Below are 15,107 nucleotides of genomic sequence, written 5' to 3'. Positions count from 1 at the left end.
CGTCCGTGTCCCACGAAAGAGGCGACTCTATTCCGGAGTGCCAAGAGGGAATGCGCGGCACCGCAGGGCACTTGGGCGTGCGGGAGTGGAAGCGGCGGGCTGCAGGGGCGGCGGCGGGAGGGGGGCGTGCGCAAGTCCGTCGATCTATAAGTACGACGGATGCGAGCGTCGGGTAAGCCATGCGACGCGACCCAACTCAGCGATCCCCCGCGAGCGAGCGTGCGCGCGCCGTGGGACCGGGGAAATCTCGAGTGTAGTGCGGGACGGGTGTGCGCGCAGCACGAGCCCGCGTGCGCGTCCGGGACAAGCCCGGGGGGCCTGCTGCCCGTCGCGAACGGCTTCCCACCAGTCATGCGACTGATAGTCCTACCGTGCTTATCGCCGCGTCCACGCCGTGGATCTCCCTGGGCGAGTTCCCAGTGCGTCTGGGAAGGCGGACTGCGCCCGACGCCCGAAACGGGTGAGGACGAGGCTACTGCCACTGGTCGCGCTCGTAGGACGGCAGAGTGCTCTCGCGACCGTGTGGACCGGGCTGCGAGAAGGCGGTGAGCGTATGCGGAGTACGGACACATGTTCGACCTGCCTGCCCCCGTTACGCAAGAGAAGCGATATCTGAGCTGACGCACGCCCGGACATAGGAAAAGAGCATCATGCGCCGGCTGGGCATGCGAGTGGAGCCAAAGAGAGGACGTCGTCCATGCGGATCATCGTCGCCCCCTCCTCCCCACACAAGTCACACGCCCGCTGCCGAGGCGCGCACAGCTGCCCCGCGTGTGCGACCCGGTTTCGAGCAACGAAGCATGTCAGATGATCAACGGCCACCAAGCACCATACGGAGAGGTCTACTAAACGAATGTGGATGTGGTAAAACTACAGATGATCCGATACATGGAGGCAACAGACCGCAGAACATTAAACGTGACTACTACAAGATATCCCGGCGGGCACTAGCGTGGGCGAGGTTCACAAGAACAGTGAGAGTCTTGGAGCAACGAGGTATAGACGATGGGAAGGGGGTATGCTGCGTCGCAAACGATCATCGGCGTAGTGGGAACGAGTGACGAAGGGAGAGTACTAGTGGCACGGTGTGATTTGCATCAGCGTGTCCAAACCAAGAGAGAACTACCGCCGCTGTCAGCCTCTGTGAACGCGGTGGTGCAGACGACAAGCGAGCACTCACCAAAACCAGATCTATGAACAGGAAAGAGGCCGGGGTGGAGTGCGCTAACAACAGCGCACGCTCGTCCCAGGCACCCTCAGCTTGACCGTCGTACTCTTCCGACGCCCGCTCAGGCTCCCAAAGCTCAGTCGACTCGAGCTGTTCACCCGGCGCAGCGCACGATCTCCATAGCTCACCCCGCTTCCTGCCTTCTCAGGGTCGAGCGTGCCGGCCTCGATGGCGAGCAATATTGACCGTGCGCAGAGGAGGAACGGCGCCTCGACGTTGTCTCCAGAAAGCGACGACGTTTCGAGGAAGTGCACGTCTTCAAGAGCGCAACAGGGAGCGTCATGGCGAGATGCATGAAGACGAGCAAGCGACAAACAGAGTCAGCCTCCCGTCCCGTCCGGACGAACCGGCGTCCCGAGCGCAAGCTCAAGTGACCGAGCGAAAGAGACGCACCATGTTCGGCCGCCCACCGACTCGCCTCTGCCCACTCCACCTCCCGCTCTTCCTCCCTGTCCGACTTATTTCCAACGAGGACCGTGACCAGGTGCGGGCTGCCCAGAGCCCTCGCGTCCTCGAGCCACCGGGCGAGCTTCGCAAACGAAGCGCGGCTAGACGATAAGCGATTGCGCGAAGATGGACAGCGTCTCAGCCCGCCGGCGTGCAAGTGGAGCGGGGATGACAGAGTAGCACGCACCTGGTGATATCGTACACGAGGATCGCCCCCGCCGCCCCGCGGTAATAGCTCCTTGTCACGGACCTGCGGCACGGAGGTGAGCGGGCATTGATCTGTCGACGTCCGCGAGAAGAGACAGGGATCACGCAGGCACTCACCGGAACCTCTCCTGCCCCGCCGTGTCCCAAAGCTATTTCCGCCGTCCCGCTCCGTTCAACATGTGCACACCTCGGATGTATGAAGACTGACCTGCAGCTTGATGCGTTTCTCACCGAGCTTGACGGTCCGACTCGAGAACTCCACTCCAATCGTGTGTTGGGAGTGTTCCTTGACTGGCCATATGGTCAGATAAAGATGGAACATAGAGGCCCGTGCAAGCGCTACCCACAGGAGTTATGCGTAAAATGGTGCAGCAAACAGGTCTTTCCCGACCCCGCCTCTCCTAAAAGCCTCTTCCGGTGAGCGGCGCAGCAGCGTGAAGCATAAGTTCTACCCACCAATTATGATGAACTTCATGAGGAAGTCTGAAGGCAGAGTGAGAGAGACGATCGGCGAAAGGAGCCAGCAACACGCACCGTATGTCTCGAGCAGCTCAGTCGCGTCCGCATCGTAGTCTGTGTACGCCATGGGGGCGGGGATGGAGGGAAGGGTGGATGGTGAGCAAGGGCGCAGGGTCGGCCACGGCCGCAGCGGCACAGGTCGACCACTGTGGCTCCGACTCTCCGAGCGCCCGATGCACGTGGCCCTCCCCGGGTGCCTTCAATTGCGAACCCAGACAGCTGCCTATCTGCAATCTTTGCTTTCCACTGCTCCAGCGGCCCACTGTGTATACGCAACCGCACCCGTCAAGCACGGAAGGAAGGAGCGAGCCAGCGCGCAATGCATACGAGACTCCAATCGTACATATCACCAGATCCTGAAACTGCTTCAAACCATTCCGGTCTGACTGTCCACTCCGCGCCACCACGCCGTTACCACCCCTTCCAGGGCACCCAGACATCCACCACCACGTTCCCGTCGCTCACGTCCGAGTCCACGACGTAATACCACGGGTAGCCCGCCAAGATCAGGCACGCATGCTGCCCGACGATTTGCACCATATCGCCCAACTTCAGCCCACCATCACCCTGGAGCGGTCCAAGGTCAAATGACGACGTTGGCATCTGGCTCAGGATGCCGTGTTCCTGCGAACACCGCGCCAGTCTCCACGGCTTCCCGATTACATCACCATATCCTGGGCGCGGCCCGGTGTCCTTGCTCATAGCGATCGCTCCTGCGTCGCAGATGGCCTCGTCGGTACCGTCCTCGCCGCGGCCGGAGTAATAAGATATCACAGTGGCGAGAACCCGCTGGGAAATGTCTCGGTGAGTTATCAATCCAGTGTTGAGTTGCTGGAGATCCAGAAGCGGATAGTTTCCTGTCATATCAGGTTAGGGCGAGTCTCCAAGTAGCGGCAAACGACATACCTGCGTGCAGTTCCAAGACACCATTCAAAGATGCTTCGAGCTTGGTTCTCAGCTCCTTCGTCGCTGCATGCGCTGTCGGCGTGGCGCCTACGGAGAGCACATAGGGTTCTGCAGATTGGGACAATCCAGGGGTGCTGGCGATGATCTTCATGGCGAGCGCGGCGGCCGAATTGACCGCGTTGATCTCCTCGAGGAGATATTGCGTAGCCTGATCGAACGACGTCGAGGCATACGAGTTTCCGGCATGTGTATAGAAACCGTAGATCGAGATCGAAGGGGACGCGAGGACGGCACGGAGGAGGAGTTCGAATGTGGGCGAGTCAGGGCGAATACCAGCACGACTATGCAGCGTCGCGTGAGCAGTTAAACCTCAGCGGCGGAAGCGGACCGAAGGCGGAGATACACTCACAGGTTCCCGCAGTCGACTTTCATGAAGACCGACCATTTCCTGTGATTCGCCTTGGTGGCTTCCCAGGCCTCGATCACTCGGACCTGGTCTGGATGGTCAACGAGGATGCGCATGGAGGCACCGACGGCGGCGAGCTCGTCGGTGAGCGCAGAAAGATCGGCGATCTTGTTTGGGGCCATGGGGAGGCCGTAGAGGACCTGATGTCATGGCCCGGGCTTGAGGTTAAGGATATCAGGGGAAGGATTCTGATGCGGTACCTACGTCTTTGACGGTCCCGTCGGCCATGAGGCCGGCGCGGAAGACCTCGCAGACCTCCATGACGGTGGAAACGACGATGGAATGGGTCTCATCGGCGTTCGAGTTGAGCTGCAGCCTGGTGCCTTCAGGGGTCTAGAGGGAGGGTTGCTGGTCAACGGAACATTGTGGCACTCGGACCTCGGGGCGCGCGGACGACGGACCTTGTGGGACTTGACATGGGCGCGGAACTTGGCGCCAAGGGACTTTGCGATCTGGTGGACCTTTGTGCAGTTGCGGGCGAAGACAGCGCGGTCGATGACGAGGGCGGGGGTGCGAAGGGCGTTGAGGTTCTTACCCTTGTACTCGTCGACGAGGTCCTGCTTCTCGGGCTTGCCGCTGATGTGGTACGGGGTGCGGGACTGCTTCGGAATGAGGGGGTTGACCTGGTGGTGCTCCTCGGAGCTCATGGCGGGCGGGCGATGTGCAGACGGGGGGTGGGCGGCGTGCAGGAGGGCGGCGACGGGGGAAAGGGACTTATAAGAAGGCGGCCGGTGGCAGGCCTCTGAGGGGTCCTCTGCCGCCCCAAGCATCGACGGAGCACGTCCATCGATTGATCTCCGCCGCGCGCCTCTCCCCGCCCCAAAACCCGCCCGGCCCGCGAGGTTTATCGCCCAATCCAAGGCTAGTCGCCGTCGCGCGCGCCGACTAGCTCGCCGCCAATAGTGTACAGCAGCCTGTTTTGCCTCCTACAACAGCCTACGCGCTCCGCCCCCCGCCTCCCAGCCCTCATCACCATGTCCGAGCCCACCGTCCACCAGCCCATCCCGCCCGAGATCGCGGACAAGCTCCTCCCGAGTATGCCGCCTTCCACAACCAGCACCTCAAGCACTCCGTCCCCGTCCACCTCCTCCCTTGGTCCCCCGACATCCGCAACGCGCCCGCCGTCCTCGGCGGCTCCGACCCGCTCCCCGTCGCCGGCGTGAACGACTACCCCCTCTCCCACTGCTCCGTCCGCGTCTTCACGCCCGAGGGCACCGCGCCCGCCGGCGGCTGGCCCGTCTTCATCTTCTTCCACGGAGGTGCGTGCGCCGTGCCTGCTGCTGCCGCACGCGTGTCCGATAACCGTCGATCGCCCCGCGCGCCCCCACATCGCAGGCGGCTGGACGCTCGGCACGATCGCGACCGAGAACGCGTTCTCGAGCAACATGTGCAAGCGTGAGTACCCCGCGTACGTCACCGGAACCGTCATCGAGCCCTACTGAACGCGGACCCCGCATTGTTCTCCCGAACGGGACAGGCGCCGAATCCGTCGTCGTCTCCGTCGACTACCGCCTCGGCCCCGAGCGCCCGTACCCCGCCGCCGTCGAAGACACCGTCGAGGCCCTGCAGTGGGTGCACACCAAGGGCCCCGAGCTGCTCGGCATCAACCCCGCGCTCATCGCCGTCGGCGGCTCCTCCAGCGGCGCCAACCTCGCCGCGATCGCGACCCATCGCGCCCAGGCGCTCGCCATCCCGCTCGCCTTCCAGCTCCTCGTCGTCCCCGTCACCGACAACACCGCCGCCGTCGGCGACGGGCGCTACCCGTCTTGGACTGAGAACGCCAAGACTGTCTCGCTCGTGCCGGAGAAGATGGTCTGGTTCAAGAACAACTACTCTCCCAATCCCGAGGACTGGACGCACCCGGACAACTCCCCAATCTTCGCGACGGACGAGTCTTTCAAGGGTGCACCGCCGGCGTGGATCGCCGTTTGTGAGCTCGACATCCTGAGGGACGAGGGCATCGCCTACGGAGATAAGTTGAAGAAGGCTGGCGTGCCGGCGGAGGTCAAGGTGTACAAGGGGGCACCGCATCCAATCATGGCAATGGATGGTGAGCTCAGTCATAGTTGCCTTTGAGGACGTAATGCTCAGCATCTTTTCATGCTGTTCAACCTGCCTGTACCTAATTCAGGGTAAGCTGTTCGTCGCTGACAACACACGAACCAGTCTCATACTTCTCCGTGTAGCGCCCTCGAGATTGGCAAGGAACTTGTATCGAACGCGGCTGAGGCGCTCAAGAAAGCTCTCTACCCTTCATGAGTATTATATTAGGACAAGGCATGAAGGGAATGTAAGATTGAATAAGAATATGTTGTTACAAAGGCCAGGACAGCCAGGAAGCCAGACGTGTTAGGTTTGATTCGTTCCTTGATTGAACACGATCCCCCTAGCCAAGGTCGGTAAGAGATGGTTTGCATGTGGCCAACAGGCCAAACAGAGCACGCCTGCACAAGAGCAAATCACCTGCTTCAACATAACCGCCTGAGCCATCTTATAGAGCTCATTGATCAAGGAATGGCGGATCACCTGTCCACTCTGCTCAGCGACACGACAATGGTCAGGCATCATACCAGTGTTGATGGCCCAAATGCAGGCGCATGAGCGAGGTCGATCTAATGCAGAGATGCCATTGAGATTTGGGAAGACATGAGACGATTGAGCCATCAACAATGAACCTGCCTATAACATGCTGAGGCGGGCGTGTTCGTGGGCGGCCGAGCAAGACATCGATATGCGTATCTGGGTAACAAGTATCTCTGAGAAACGACCATATAGCTTCAGTATCAAAATAACATAGTGTCTTCTTTTTTTACCGCGGCACTTGGAAGTCCCGATAGAGCGACCGACGTCGGCTACGCTTGGGGGATCACTGGTGTGCCTGCATAATCGCATCGGAAATGAAAGCAGCAGTGATCTGGCGTCCGCCGAACCAACGGCCATTCAAACCATCGACGGCACCTTTGGCAGCATCCACAGTGTCAAACTTGACATAGATCTCGCCCTGTTGGCGATGAGCATCCATCCACGGCTGAAATTTGAGCGACATACCTCAGTTTCTTTCTCGATCTTGATGGCAAGAACGCGGCCATACTTCGACTCGCACTCTCCCTTGACGTCTTCGGCGAGTTCCTTGTCCCAGTCACGCTCGGTTTCTCTGAAGGAATCTGTAAGCACCCGATCAACCTTCCCGACTCCAAACGTACTCTTCGGGGTCAAACATATTCTTCATTAGTACCGACCGCGACTGCATGGTCTGGGGGATGTTAGGCCGCGAGCTGAAAGGGAATTTGATAAGCAAAAGCAAAAAGGGAGCTTTGAGCAGCACACGCACATCGGCTCTGGTCTGGTCGGAGGAGGGTCAATTCTGGCAAGTTTCTGCATCAGCGCTTGACGTGACGCTGCGTTCAAGTTACCGCCTAAAAGAAACTCATGAGAAACCAACAAGGCCAGAGAATAAATCACTGACCGCCGGCTTCATCCAAAGAGTCTTGTTGAGTGTAACGAGCAGAGCCCTTCTCGTGAACCGTGTTGACCCGAAGCTGTCTTAGAGTGAGCCTTTGTAAAACGTGTTGCACATTGCCGGAAGGACTCACAGTTCTGCCGGCCAAGTCGAAGCCTTCCATCTGCTCAAGAGCCATCTTCGCATCCTCAGAACGCTTATACCTAGATGTGTTGTGAGACGCGTTCAATATGAGACATGAATTGTTGGCTCACTGTACAAACGCATAGCCCTTGCTGCGCCCAGACGAGGGATCGCGATGAAGATCGACAAACTCAAGTTCACCAAATGGCTCGAACACCTGCTTGATATCGGACTCAGTGAGATTGAAGTGGAGAGATCCGACGTAAAGCCTGGGAGTTGTGTTGAGCGACAGACATTTGGGATGCGGAGATGCAAAAGTGCTCACTGCATGCCACCGTGCGGGGCGCTGACACCTGGCGGCAAGTTCAGATTGCCATCACCGGGATGAAGCCTGTTCCTCTCAGCCTCTGTGTGTTGGATCTGAATAGGAAGACCCATGACCACCGTTCCGCTCAGGCTGATAGCCCTGTCAACAAGCTCGACAGTGCGGAATTCGACGTAACCAATACTGTCGGTCTGTGTTAGTAATACGCATATAATGCCCTGACGAACAACTCACCCCTTGGACCGACGGGAGATCCTATCCGTGACAATGCGGGAGTCCATGACCGTGTTTTCCCCCAGCTTGTCCTCAAAGAAGTAGCCCAAGTCGCGGGCTGTGAGTCGTGCAGCAAGTTGAGAGACGAACACAGACCGAGCTTCAGAGTCATCCGGACTGGGCTCGTCGTTCATAGGGTCGTCCGGGGCGACTTCATACGTTGGAGAGGGACGCCTTCGGGAGAAACATAAATAAGGACCTAGGAGAGAAGGACGGCTCACCGACTTTTTGGGAGGGCTGAGAGGACGGCTACGTTCGCTGTCGCGGCGGTCGCCACGAGGAGGCTCGTCGTGGTCGTCCCGAGGATCCTTAGATCGTCTGGGAGGGCGGTCCCCATACCGAATGTCACGAGAGCGGTTCCTGCGGCGGGGACTATCAGTCGCGGAAGGCGGGGCATTGGGGAGGCCAGCGGACGGTGGCGGGGCTTCGTCGACACCGTCGTCGGAACGCTTCCTCTTCGTCCTATCGTCGGCGGAGTGACTGTCGTGGCCGTCCTCGGGCTCGTCGCCCCGCTTTCTGCGCCTGTCGCGGTGGTCACGGTCGTCCCGGTCGCGTTCGCGCTCCCTGTCCCTATCCCGCTCACGGTCTCGATGCCTACGTCGATCTTCGTCTTTATCTCGCTCACTGCGGCGGCGCTCACCGTCACGGTCCCTCCTGCGGTCCCGGTCCCGGTCCCTGTCTCTGTCGCGCTCCCTGTCACGTTCTAGGTCGTGGTTGCGGTGCGAGCGTTCTCTTCTGTCGCGGCTGCGACGCCTGTCGTCGTAGTCATCGCGGTCACGGTGACGCCTCTCCTTCTGATCCCTGTCGCGAGAACGAGAGCGATGAGAGCGCCGAGTACGGAGGGTCTCGCTCGAATGGTCGCGGGAGCTGGTCGACGGTCAGCGGGAAGAGAACTCACGGGGCAAGAGGAAACGTACGATTTAGAGCGTCGGTCTGGGGATCTGTGTCTATCGACTTCCATTTTTTCGATTTTGCCGTTCTCAGAGGACATGATGGTGCGAATGGAGGCGTAGCAGTCCTCGGGAAATTCAAGTGAAACGACGAGGACAAGGACACGCCGCCCAGACCTGGGCCTGCCCTGATTAGTCAGCTCAGAGGGAAGAGATTCTCACGGCTCTCTATTTACGGGGACGGCGTCTATGTTACAGGCGAGGGACTACTGGACTGTCTATACCACCATTTCTATCTCCGCAACGCTCAGCTCACAGGAGCCCCGCAAGCCTTGCCCGTACCCTCTTCTCTGCCTGACCCAGCTCGGATGCCTCCGATTTCTGGTACAGAACGTTGAGAGGGTTTGCATCGCCCTCCTTCTCCAAGTCTTCCTCAATCGCACTGAACTCTTTGCAGAACTTGCCGTTCAAGACCTTTCGAACGACCTCATCAGGACAGCACAAGACGCAGTCGTCAAAAGAGTACTTGCCTGGTTGTACAAGATGTTCTTGAAGTGTTCTCGCATCGCGGAACCGTCCAGATTCAGAGCGCCGTTCAGCTGGCCGTATTGCGAGACCGTGGAGTGGTGCTTGAGCTGTGCGCACGAGCGTTCAATCCAATTTCTTGTAGCAAACTCGAAGAGACGAACCTGTTGGATGAACCCATCCTCGGCCGCACGCTCAAAGATCTCAGCGGGCTCCTTCGACATCCACCTAGACAGCAATATTGAGCGGTGCTCTTGAAGTCGATCAGGAGCCACTCACATCTCGTAGCAGAGAGCCTCGTCCGAGCATCCAGCCTCCTTGAGAACGCTAAACGCTTCTCTGCAGTATCAATCACAGGTCAGTATCTTGCATCGCTATAACAGGCATCAACTTCGCTGACCTGAAGAGCATGATGACGTTCGGCCATAGCGCCTGCTCCGCGAACAGGTCCATGGCGGTCTCCTCGCGCACCGACGAAGCAATGGCCCCAGCCTTAGTGGCGCCAATCGCACGCGAAAGTGCAAGAGCGATCTCCAGCGCCTTGCCAGTGCCATCCTGTTCCGACGAGATGAAGCACGGGAAGCCCTTGCCCTTGACATACAAACTCCGGACCGAAGAACCGATCATCCTGAACAGAGTGCCTGAGTTGGCTTGTGCAGTCAGAAGACCAATACGACCTACCGAGGGGCAACCATAATCACGTCTTGCGTGGGCTTGAAGTTCAGCAGCTTGAAGAACACGTTGTATCCACTGGCAACCACAATGGCGGCCGTGTCCTTCAGGTTCGGAGCCACCTCCGTGTTGAAGACGCGGGGCTGGACCTGGTCAGGGATGAGGAGGAAGACGACTGTATGCATTGTTGAGACCGGATAATGGTACGCAGAACTGATATCTCCGGCCCAAATGGATGCTTACCATCCGCATCCTTGGCAGCTGCGCCAAAGTCGCTGACAACGTTAAAACCCTTCGACTTCGCGTCCTCGGCGTAGGAGTCGGCCCGGTTCGCAACAATGATCTTCTCGTTGGGAATGCCCGAATCGCGCAGATTCTGGGCCTGTGCTGCGCCCTGGTTTCCGAACCTGATGCCAACCTTGTGAGTATATGCAGCACCCAGGCGGAGCAGAACGTCAAACCCACCCAAGGAACATGATAGTCTTGTCCTTGAGGACATCAAGGTTCGCGTCGATGTCGTAGTAGCTATACACAATGTCAGTCAGGATGACCTGCCCGCACGGACTCGAGTCGCTTACATCTTCGCAGACATGATTGCAGAGGCCGTGCGATGTTGAGGGGGAAAGAAGTGCAGCAGTTGCAAGCGTACACCTGGCCTCCTCCCCACGACCTATATACTCCCCCAGCCCCGTTCTGGGCCCGAACGTCCCGTGTTGTCTCCACCAAGACGAGTCCCACCGCCGTCCCTATGACTTGGGATCCAGTCCCTGTGACGTCCGGGACGAGCACCCGGCGGGCCGCGCAGTACCGCCACCCCCATCCCCATCGCAGCGCGATCGGTTCATCCGTCCATCGCCCGCACCCGCGCATGCGGGGTACAAAAGCTGGGCGGGCGCGTGCACCCGCGCGCCGCGTATTCCTGCTCGCGCTCGACCCTTCGCACACATGGCGCTACTCGCGGACAAGGTGGTGTGTATCACCGGGGCCTCGCGGGGTATCGGGCGTGGCTGCGCGCTCGCCTGCGCGAAGCACGGCGCGACCGGGCTCGTCCTGCACTACTTCGGCGACGACGCGACGACGCGCGAGGTGGAGGGACTCAAGGCGGAGATCGAGGGCGCGTTCGCGCAGTGCAGAGTCGTCTATGTCCCCGGGGACATCGCGATGCGGGAGACGTCGCTGAAGGTGTGTTATCGTGCTCCTCCTGCTCGCGTATGGCCGACTGACGACAAAACACGTATTAGGTCGTCGAGGAAGGCGTTAAAGCCTTTAGCCGCATAGGTCCTCCGCATCCAAGCAGGGTGATCTGCTCACCTGACCGATCCCTAAACAGACGTCCTGGTCAGCAACGCAGGCATATGTCCATTCCATGAATTCTTGACCATGCCGCCTGAGATATGGGAGCGCACGCGAGGCGTCAATCTGGATGGGACTTTCTTTATCACACAAGGTCGGCACAAGGTCGCTCTAGAGATATAGTACCGTCCACTTACCCGAAGTAGCTGTCGCGAACCAAATGCAGAAACAGATTCCCCAGGGAGGCTCCATCATCGGCATCTCTTCGATATCAGCCCTAGTGGGTGGAGAGTATCAAGTGTGAGTTAAAGCCCTCGTCGTCTTCCTGCCCCGCTTAAACTCCATCCAGGCACTACACTCCCACCAAAGCCGGGATTTTGTCTCTCATGCAAAGCACCGCGGTCGCCCTCGGAAAGTACAACATCCGCGCGAACGCCATTCTTCCCGGAACGATCGCGACGGACATCAACAAAGAAGACCTCGCAGATATCGCCAAGCGCGAGGGCATGATCAAACGAACGGCACTAGGGCGGCTCGGAGGTAACTTTCCACTACTAACTCACCTGCGTCTCGAACTCATCAAGTGCAGAACCTGATGACATTGCGGGACCCGTGGTCTTCTTGGCCAGCGACCTTTCAAAGTACATGACGGGTTCTCAGGTGTTGGTGGATGGTGGTCTTTTTGTCAATCTCCAGTAACATTTGTAGCATAAACTCGAGTCGATAGGACATTGTTCTGGCGTTTACGCATTTGAATGTAAAACCGGCACCAGATGACAGCTACTAGCACTCGCTCACCAGATCAATGTATCACTTCGTCCACACTGGCGGGAGTGGTGAACCGTTCACGACGGCAGGTTGTGCATCGATGAGGATCGTGACCCAACGAACCCATCCAGGCCCAGGATTCTTCCAAGCATGGATTGTGCCCCTCTGGACGACCACGTCACCCGGATTCTCTACGAGAGTCTCCGAGCCGTCTTCCATCTCCAATATGAGCTTGCCAACGACTGCAACGATATCACTGAGCAAAGTAACGGTTTTCTCAGACAAGATCGATACGAACGAAGAATATTATGATCGAGTGATGACGTTCTGTGCTGCAATTTGAAGGACGGGTCAGTTGACCGTCTTCCACTCCCGCCAGTCTGGCTCACAGCAGGGGCGCGAGCACCGGGAGCGAGATCGGTGTACTGGAGGTTCGTCCCACTTTTCATGAGCATGTCCATTTCTCCGTCTGGCACACGACTGGCGCCGTCGGTTCTAGTGAGTGATCGGTGAGTCCCCTCCTGTTGCATGTAAATCGGTGTCGACGACATACTCATCATTGTTGTCAACTACGGGCACTTGACCCGTCTTCCAGATTGGCCCCACCCTGCCGCCGGGAACCTTCTCTGATATCTGTACAAAGTCAGCACTCATACTATACTGCAGCTAGGGTTGTTTACGGCAATGTCGGCGACAATGGTATCGCTCTTCACCACTGCTACACCATCCTGGCGATGTCCGGTGACAATCCGCCGTACGGGTGGAAGGGGCTCAGGGAGAGAAGACATAGTAGAGGGCGCCAATGAAAGCAAGTCTGCTGCTGGAGGAAGATGGAAGGGCAAGTAATCTCAGCCAGGGCTTGGGTCATATGTATCCAGAGCGGACCGAGGCTTCCGGGCTGGTCACCACGTGGCGTACCCGCACGATTTCAGAAGCAGTTGGGGCACACAGGCAGTCAAGGGATCTCACGGAAGACGAATCCGAGAAGAATATGATCGTACAAGTATCTGCGTACGGAGCAAAAAAAGACATCCAACAACCCATTGCGTTATGGTGCAGTATCTGGGACCCTCGTGTGAGACAAAATACAGCATGACGCGGGGCGGGATACGCACAGTAGTAGTACTCGTCGATAAGCGGGATCCAGTCTTTCACGAACGCGCTGAAGATACCAATGAACGGCATGCTTTCAGTAGTGTTCGCAAAGTTATCCAACTTGGGCCTGAAAGTATACCAACATAAGCGTTCACAAACAACGGCTGATGATGGATGAGAGCGTACCTCGTCCATGAGTCCCAGATAGAACCTCTCAGGAGGTACCAGACGATGTCCCGGTCCCTCCTAGCGTACTCGGAGCGCTCAAGCGCAGCTGACGGGCTCGGCACACGGCGGAGGTTGAGCGCAATTAGCTCCATGGCCAGAACAGTGACGAGAGGCCTAGTATCCTTGCGCCCCTTCGACAGCATGGTAGCTGGGACCAAGATGAGAATCAACGGCGCCGGGGTAGGTCGTGATAACGTACCGTATACAAGAGGGCGGAGGACGTAGATGACCTCCGAGAGCCATTCCTTGGGGTTGGCCAGAGGCTTCACCAGCGAAGTGGGTGCCTTCACGGACGTGGTTGTTAAAGCCTTGGGGAGCAGGTACGCTTCGACGGGAACAGGGGAGTGGGTGGGGGGAGGAGGGGTCAAGAGGGGGTGAGTGGGAAGAGCGATATGGTTGTTCTTGAGGTGCTCAGGAGTCGAGGGCAAGGACGGCGGGGGGGAACTGGCAACCAACGTAGGCGAGGAGGTGTCGGATCGGTCAGGGATGCTATCGGGGTCGAATTCGCGCTCCGGGACGAGTGGGGAAAGCAACGGTCGACGTGTGATCCGAAGCAAAATGAGGCGGAGCAGCGCTCTGGAGGACACGGTTGGAGAGGTCATGGCCGGAAGAGACGCGATACGCACTTGAGCAGCTCGAGCATGACAATTCCTCGCCAACGCGTCTGTCGCGAGACCTTCCTCCGGAGACCCATCTCGACGAGCAGCTCGGTGAACCGAATCAACTCCAACGCACGGCCAATCCATTTGTAACGCGAATCCTTTTCGGACCACGCGCGAGTGAAACGCGTGTGTGGGGAGGAAGGGAGCAGAGGCTTGTACTTGGGATCCGACTGGCCGACCTTGGCGAGAAGGGTATCATGGTACATGCTCATGACGTTCAGGACGGCAGAGACTGCACGTGGCGGGATCAGCAGCTGGGTGAAGAGCACTTGCAGGACATCGGGACTGACGTGCTTCTGAGGCAAGCTCGGCATCCTTGAACCTGCCGGGGAGCAGCCACGTAACGGACCTCAAGGTGGACTCGAGCGAGGATATGGTGGAGACATGGGCGACGAGAAAAGATTCATAGCGGGCCAAGGGGGAGGACATGGAAAGTAAGGACAGAAGGAGAGCGAAACCGAGCGCGGTGGGGTCGGTGGCCGACCCGCAGGAGGATGCGGGGATAGAGACGAAGCGCGGTGCCCACTCCAGCCGCGGCGGGCAGCGTCCTCGCCGGCCCTGGGAATCCGGCCTCTGCGCAACCGGCCCCGCGCCAAACGCGGACGCGCGATGCATATGCATGTGCTATTCCGCCCGCCGTCCCCGCCAGCCGCGAGCACCGTCGCCCTGGTGCGCGCGATGCCCTTCACGCGGCGGCCGACGCGCGACGCGACGGTCACGCCCGCCGCGCACCCCGCAATCGCCCAACAGAACAGCCAAACACGTGGCGGAGGCCACACTTGTTTGGTCAACAAGCCCCAGGAGCGCTCGCTGCCGCGTCCTCGTGCCGCTCCGACCGTGTTCAGCGTCGGACCCGCTGTCCGGGGCGAGTCTTCTTCTCCGCCTCCTGGTAGGCTCTAGCGTGGACCCAGCCCCCACGAGGTGGGTGGCGAAGCACAGAGCAGCGCGCGGCAAAGACGGTGCGGAACGCGTCGCCGAAGGGGAAACTTCAATGGGCTCTGCGCCCCATCTGGGCTTCTC

The 15,107-nt window shown here is 59.0% G+C and overlaps 8 protein-coding genes across 8 annotated transcripts; 2 read left to right on the top strand and 6 right to left on the bottom strand.

Moving 5' to 3' along the window:
- Positions 1-1,224: 1,224 nt before the first annotated feature.
- On the bottom strand, positions 1,225-2,468 carry BXZ73DRAFT_87251 (ras-domain-containing protein; the record flags this gene model as incomplete). The annotated part of the gene is made up of 8 exons (XM_048024490.1): positions 1,225-1,484; positions 1,622-1,776; positions 1,863-1,925; positions 2,000-2,031; positions 2,091-2,173; positions 2,230-2,283; positions 2,339-2,365; positions 2,417-2,468. 8 exons carry the CDS (start codon positions 2,466-2,468, stop codon positions 1,225-1,227), a joined length of 726 nt encoding a protein of 241 aa, XP_047882692.1.
- A 344-nt stretch (positions 2,469-2,812) lies between these two features.
- Positions 2,813-4,420, bottom strand: BXZ73DRAFT_39476 (uncharacterized protein; the record flags this gene model as incomplete). The annotated part of the gene is made up of 5 exons (XM_048018385.1): positions 2,813-3,258; positions 3,308-3,648; positions 3,717-3,913; positions 3,978-4,106; positions 4,175-4,420. The coding sequence occupies 5 exons, from the start codon at positions 4,418-4,420 to the stop codon at positions 2,813-2,815; spliced, it is 1,359 nt and encodes a 452-aa protein (XP_047882691.1).
- A 327-nt stretch (positions 4,421-4,747) lies between these two features.
- BXZ73DRAFT_87249 (lipase/ esterase) lies at positions 4,748-5,849 on the top strand (the record flags this gene model as incomplete). The annotated part of the gene is made up of 4 exons (XM_048024489.1): positions 4,748-4,762; positions 4,810-5,032; positions 5,109-5,168; positions 5,251-5,849. The coding sequence occupies 4 exons, from the start codon at positions 4,748-4,750 to the stop codon at positions 5,847-5,849; spliced, it is 897 nt and encodes a 298-aa protein (XP_047882690.1).
- Positions 5,850-6,639: 790 nt separating this feature from the next.
- On the bottom strand, positions 6,640-8,088 carry BXZ73DRAFT_39808 (splicing factor CC1-like protein; the record flags this gene model as incomplete). The annotated part of the gene is made up of 9 exons (XM_048018454.1): positions 6,640-6,774; positions 6,822-6,927; positions 6,977-7,048; positions 7,105-7,189; positions 7,240-7,312; positions 7,367-7,436; positions 7,488-7,625; positions 7,682-7,864; positions 7,916-8,088. The coding sequence occupies 9 exons, from the start codon at positions 8,086-8,088 to the stop codon at positions 6,640-6,642; spliced, it is 1,035 nt and encodes a 344-aa protein (XP_047882689.1).
- A 1,068-nt stretch (positions 8,089-9,156) lies between these two features.
- Positions 9,157-10,633, bottom strand: BXZ73DRAFT_87247 (IlvN-domain-containing protein; the record flags this gene model as incomplete). The annotated part of the gene is made up of 9 exons (XM_048024488.1): positions 9,157-9,318; positions 9,375-9,479; positions 9,534-9,597; positions 9,649-9,708; positions 9,770-9,997; positions 10,051-10,216; positions 10,285-10,448; positions 10,507-10,566; positions 10,620-10,633. 9 exons carry the CDS (start codon positions 10,631-10,633, stop codon positions 9,157-9,159), a joined length of 1,023 nt encoding a protein of 340 aa, XP_047882688.1.
- A 353-nt stretch (positions 10,634-10,986) lies between these two features.
- Positions 10,987-12,033, top strand: BXZ73DRAFT_87246 (NAD(P)-binding protein; the record flags this gene model as incomplete). Its single annotated transcript, XM_048024487.1, has 6 exons — positions 10,987-11,223; positions 11,283-11,319; positions 11,372-11,488; positions 11,541-11,634; positions 11,684-11,901; positions 11,924-12,033. The coding sequence occupies 6 exons, from the start codon at positions 10,987-10,989 to the stop codon at positions 12,031-12,033; spliced, it is 813 nt and encodes a 270-aa protein (XP_047882687.1).
- Positions 12,034-12,144: 111 nt separating this feature from the next.
- On the bottom strand, positions 12,145-12,890 carry BXZ73DRAFT_96815 (uncharacterized protein; the record flags this gene model as incomplete). Its single annotated transcript, XM_048027170.1, has 5 exons — positions 12,145-12,344; positions 12,401-12,434; positions 12,492-12,597; positions 12,656-12,735; positions 12,783-12,890. 5 exons carry the CDS (start codon positions 12,888-12,890, stop codon positions 12,145-12,147), a joined length of 528 nt encoding a protein of 175 aa, XP_047882686.1.
- Positions 12,891-13,150: 260 nt separating this feature from the next.
- BXZ73DRAFT_96814 (peroxisome membrane protein) lies at positions 13,151-14,516 on the bottom strand (the record flags this gene model as incomplete). Its single annotated transcript, XM_048027169.1, has 6 exons — positions 13,151-13,164; positions 13,218-13,324; positions 13,384-13,573; positions 13,625-14,001; positions 14,052-14,319; positions 14,378-14,516. The coding sequence occupies 6 exons, from the start codon at positions 14,514-14,516 to the stop codon at positions 13,151-13,153; spliced, it is 1,095 nt and encodes a 364-aa protein (XP_047882685.1).
- Between the last annotated feature and the right edge of the window lie 591 nt (positions 14,517-15,107).

The sequence above is a fragment of the Epithele typhae genome (genome assembly GCF_022376455.1).
Source record: "Epithele typhae strain CBS 203.58 chromosome Unknown BXZ73scaffold_3, whole genome shotgun sequence".
NCBI classification, from domain to species: domain Eukaryota; kingdom Fungi; phylum Basidiomycota; class Agaricomycetes; order Polyporales; family Epitheliaceae; genus Epithele; species Epithele typhae.
This window is presented reverse-complemented; position numbering and strand designations above follow the sequence as displayed.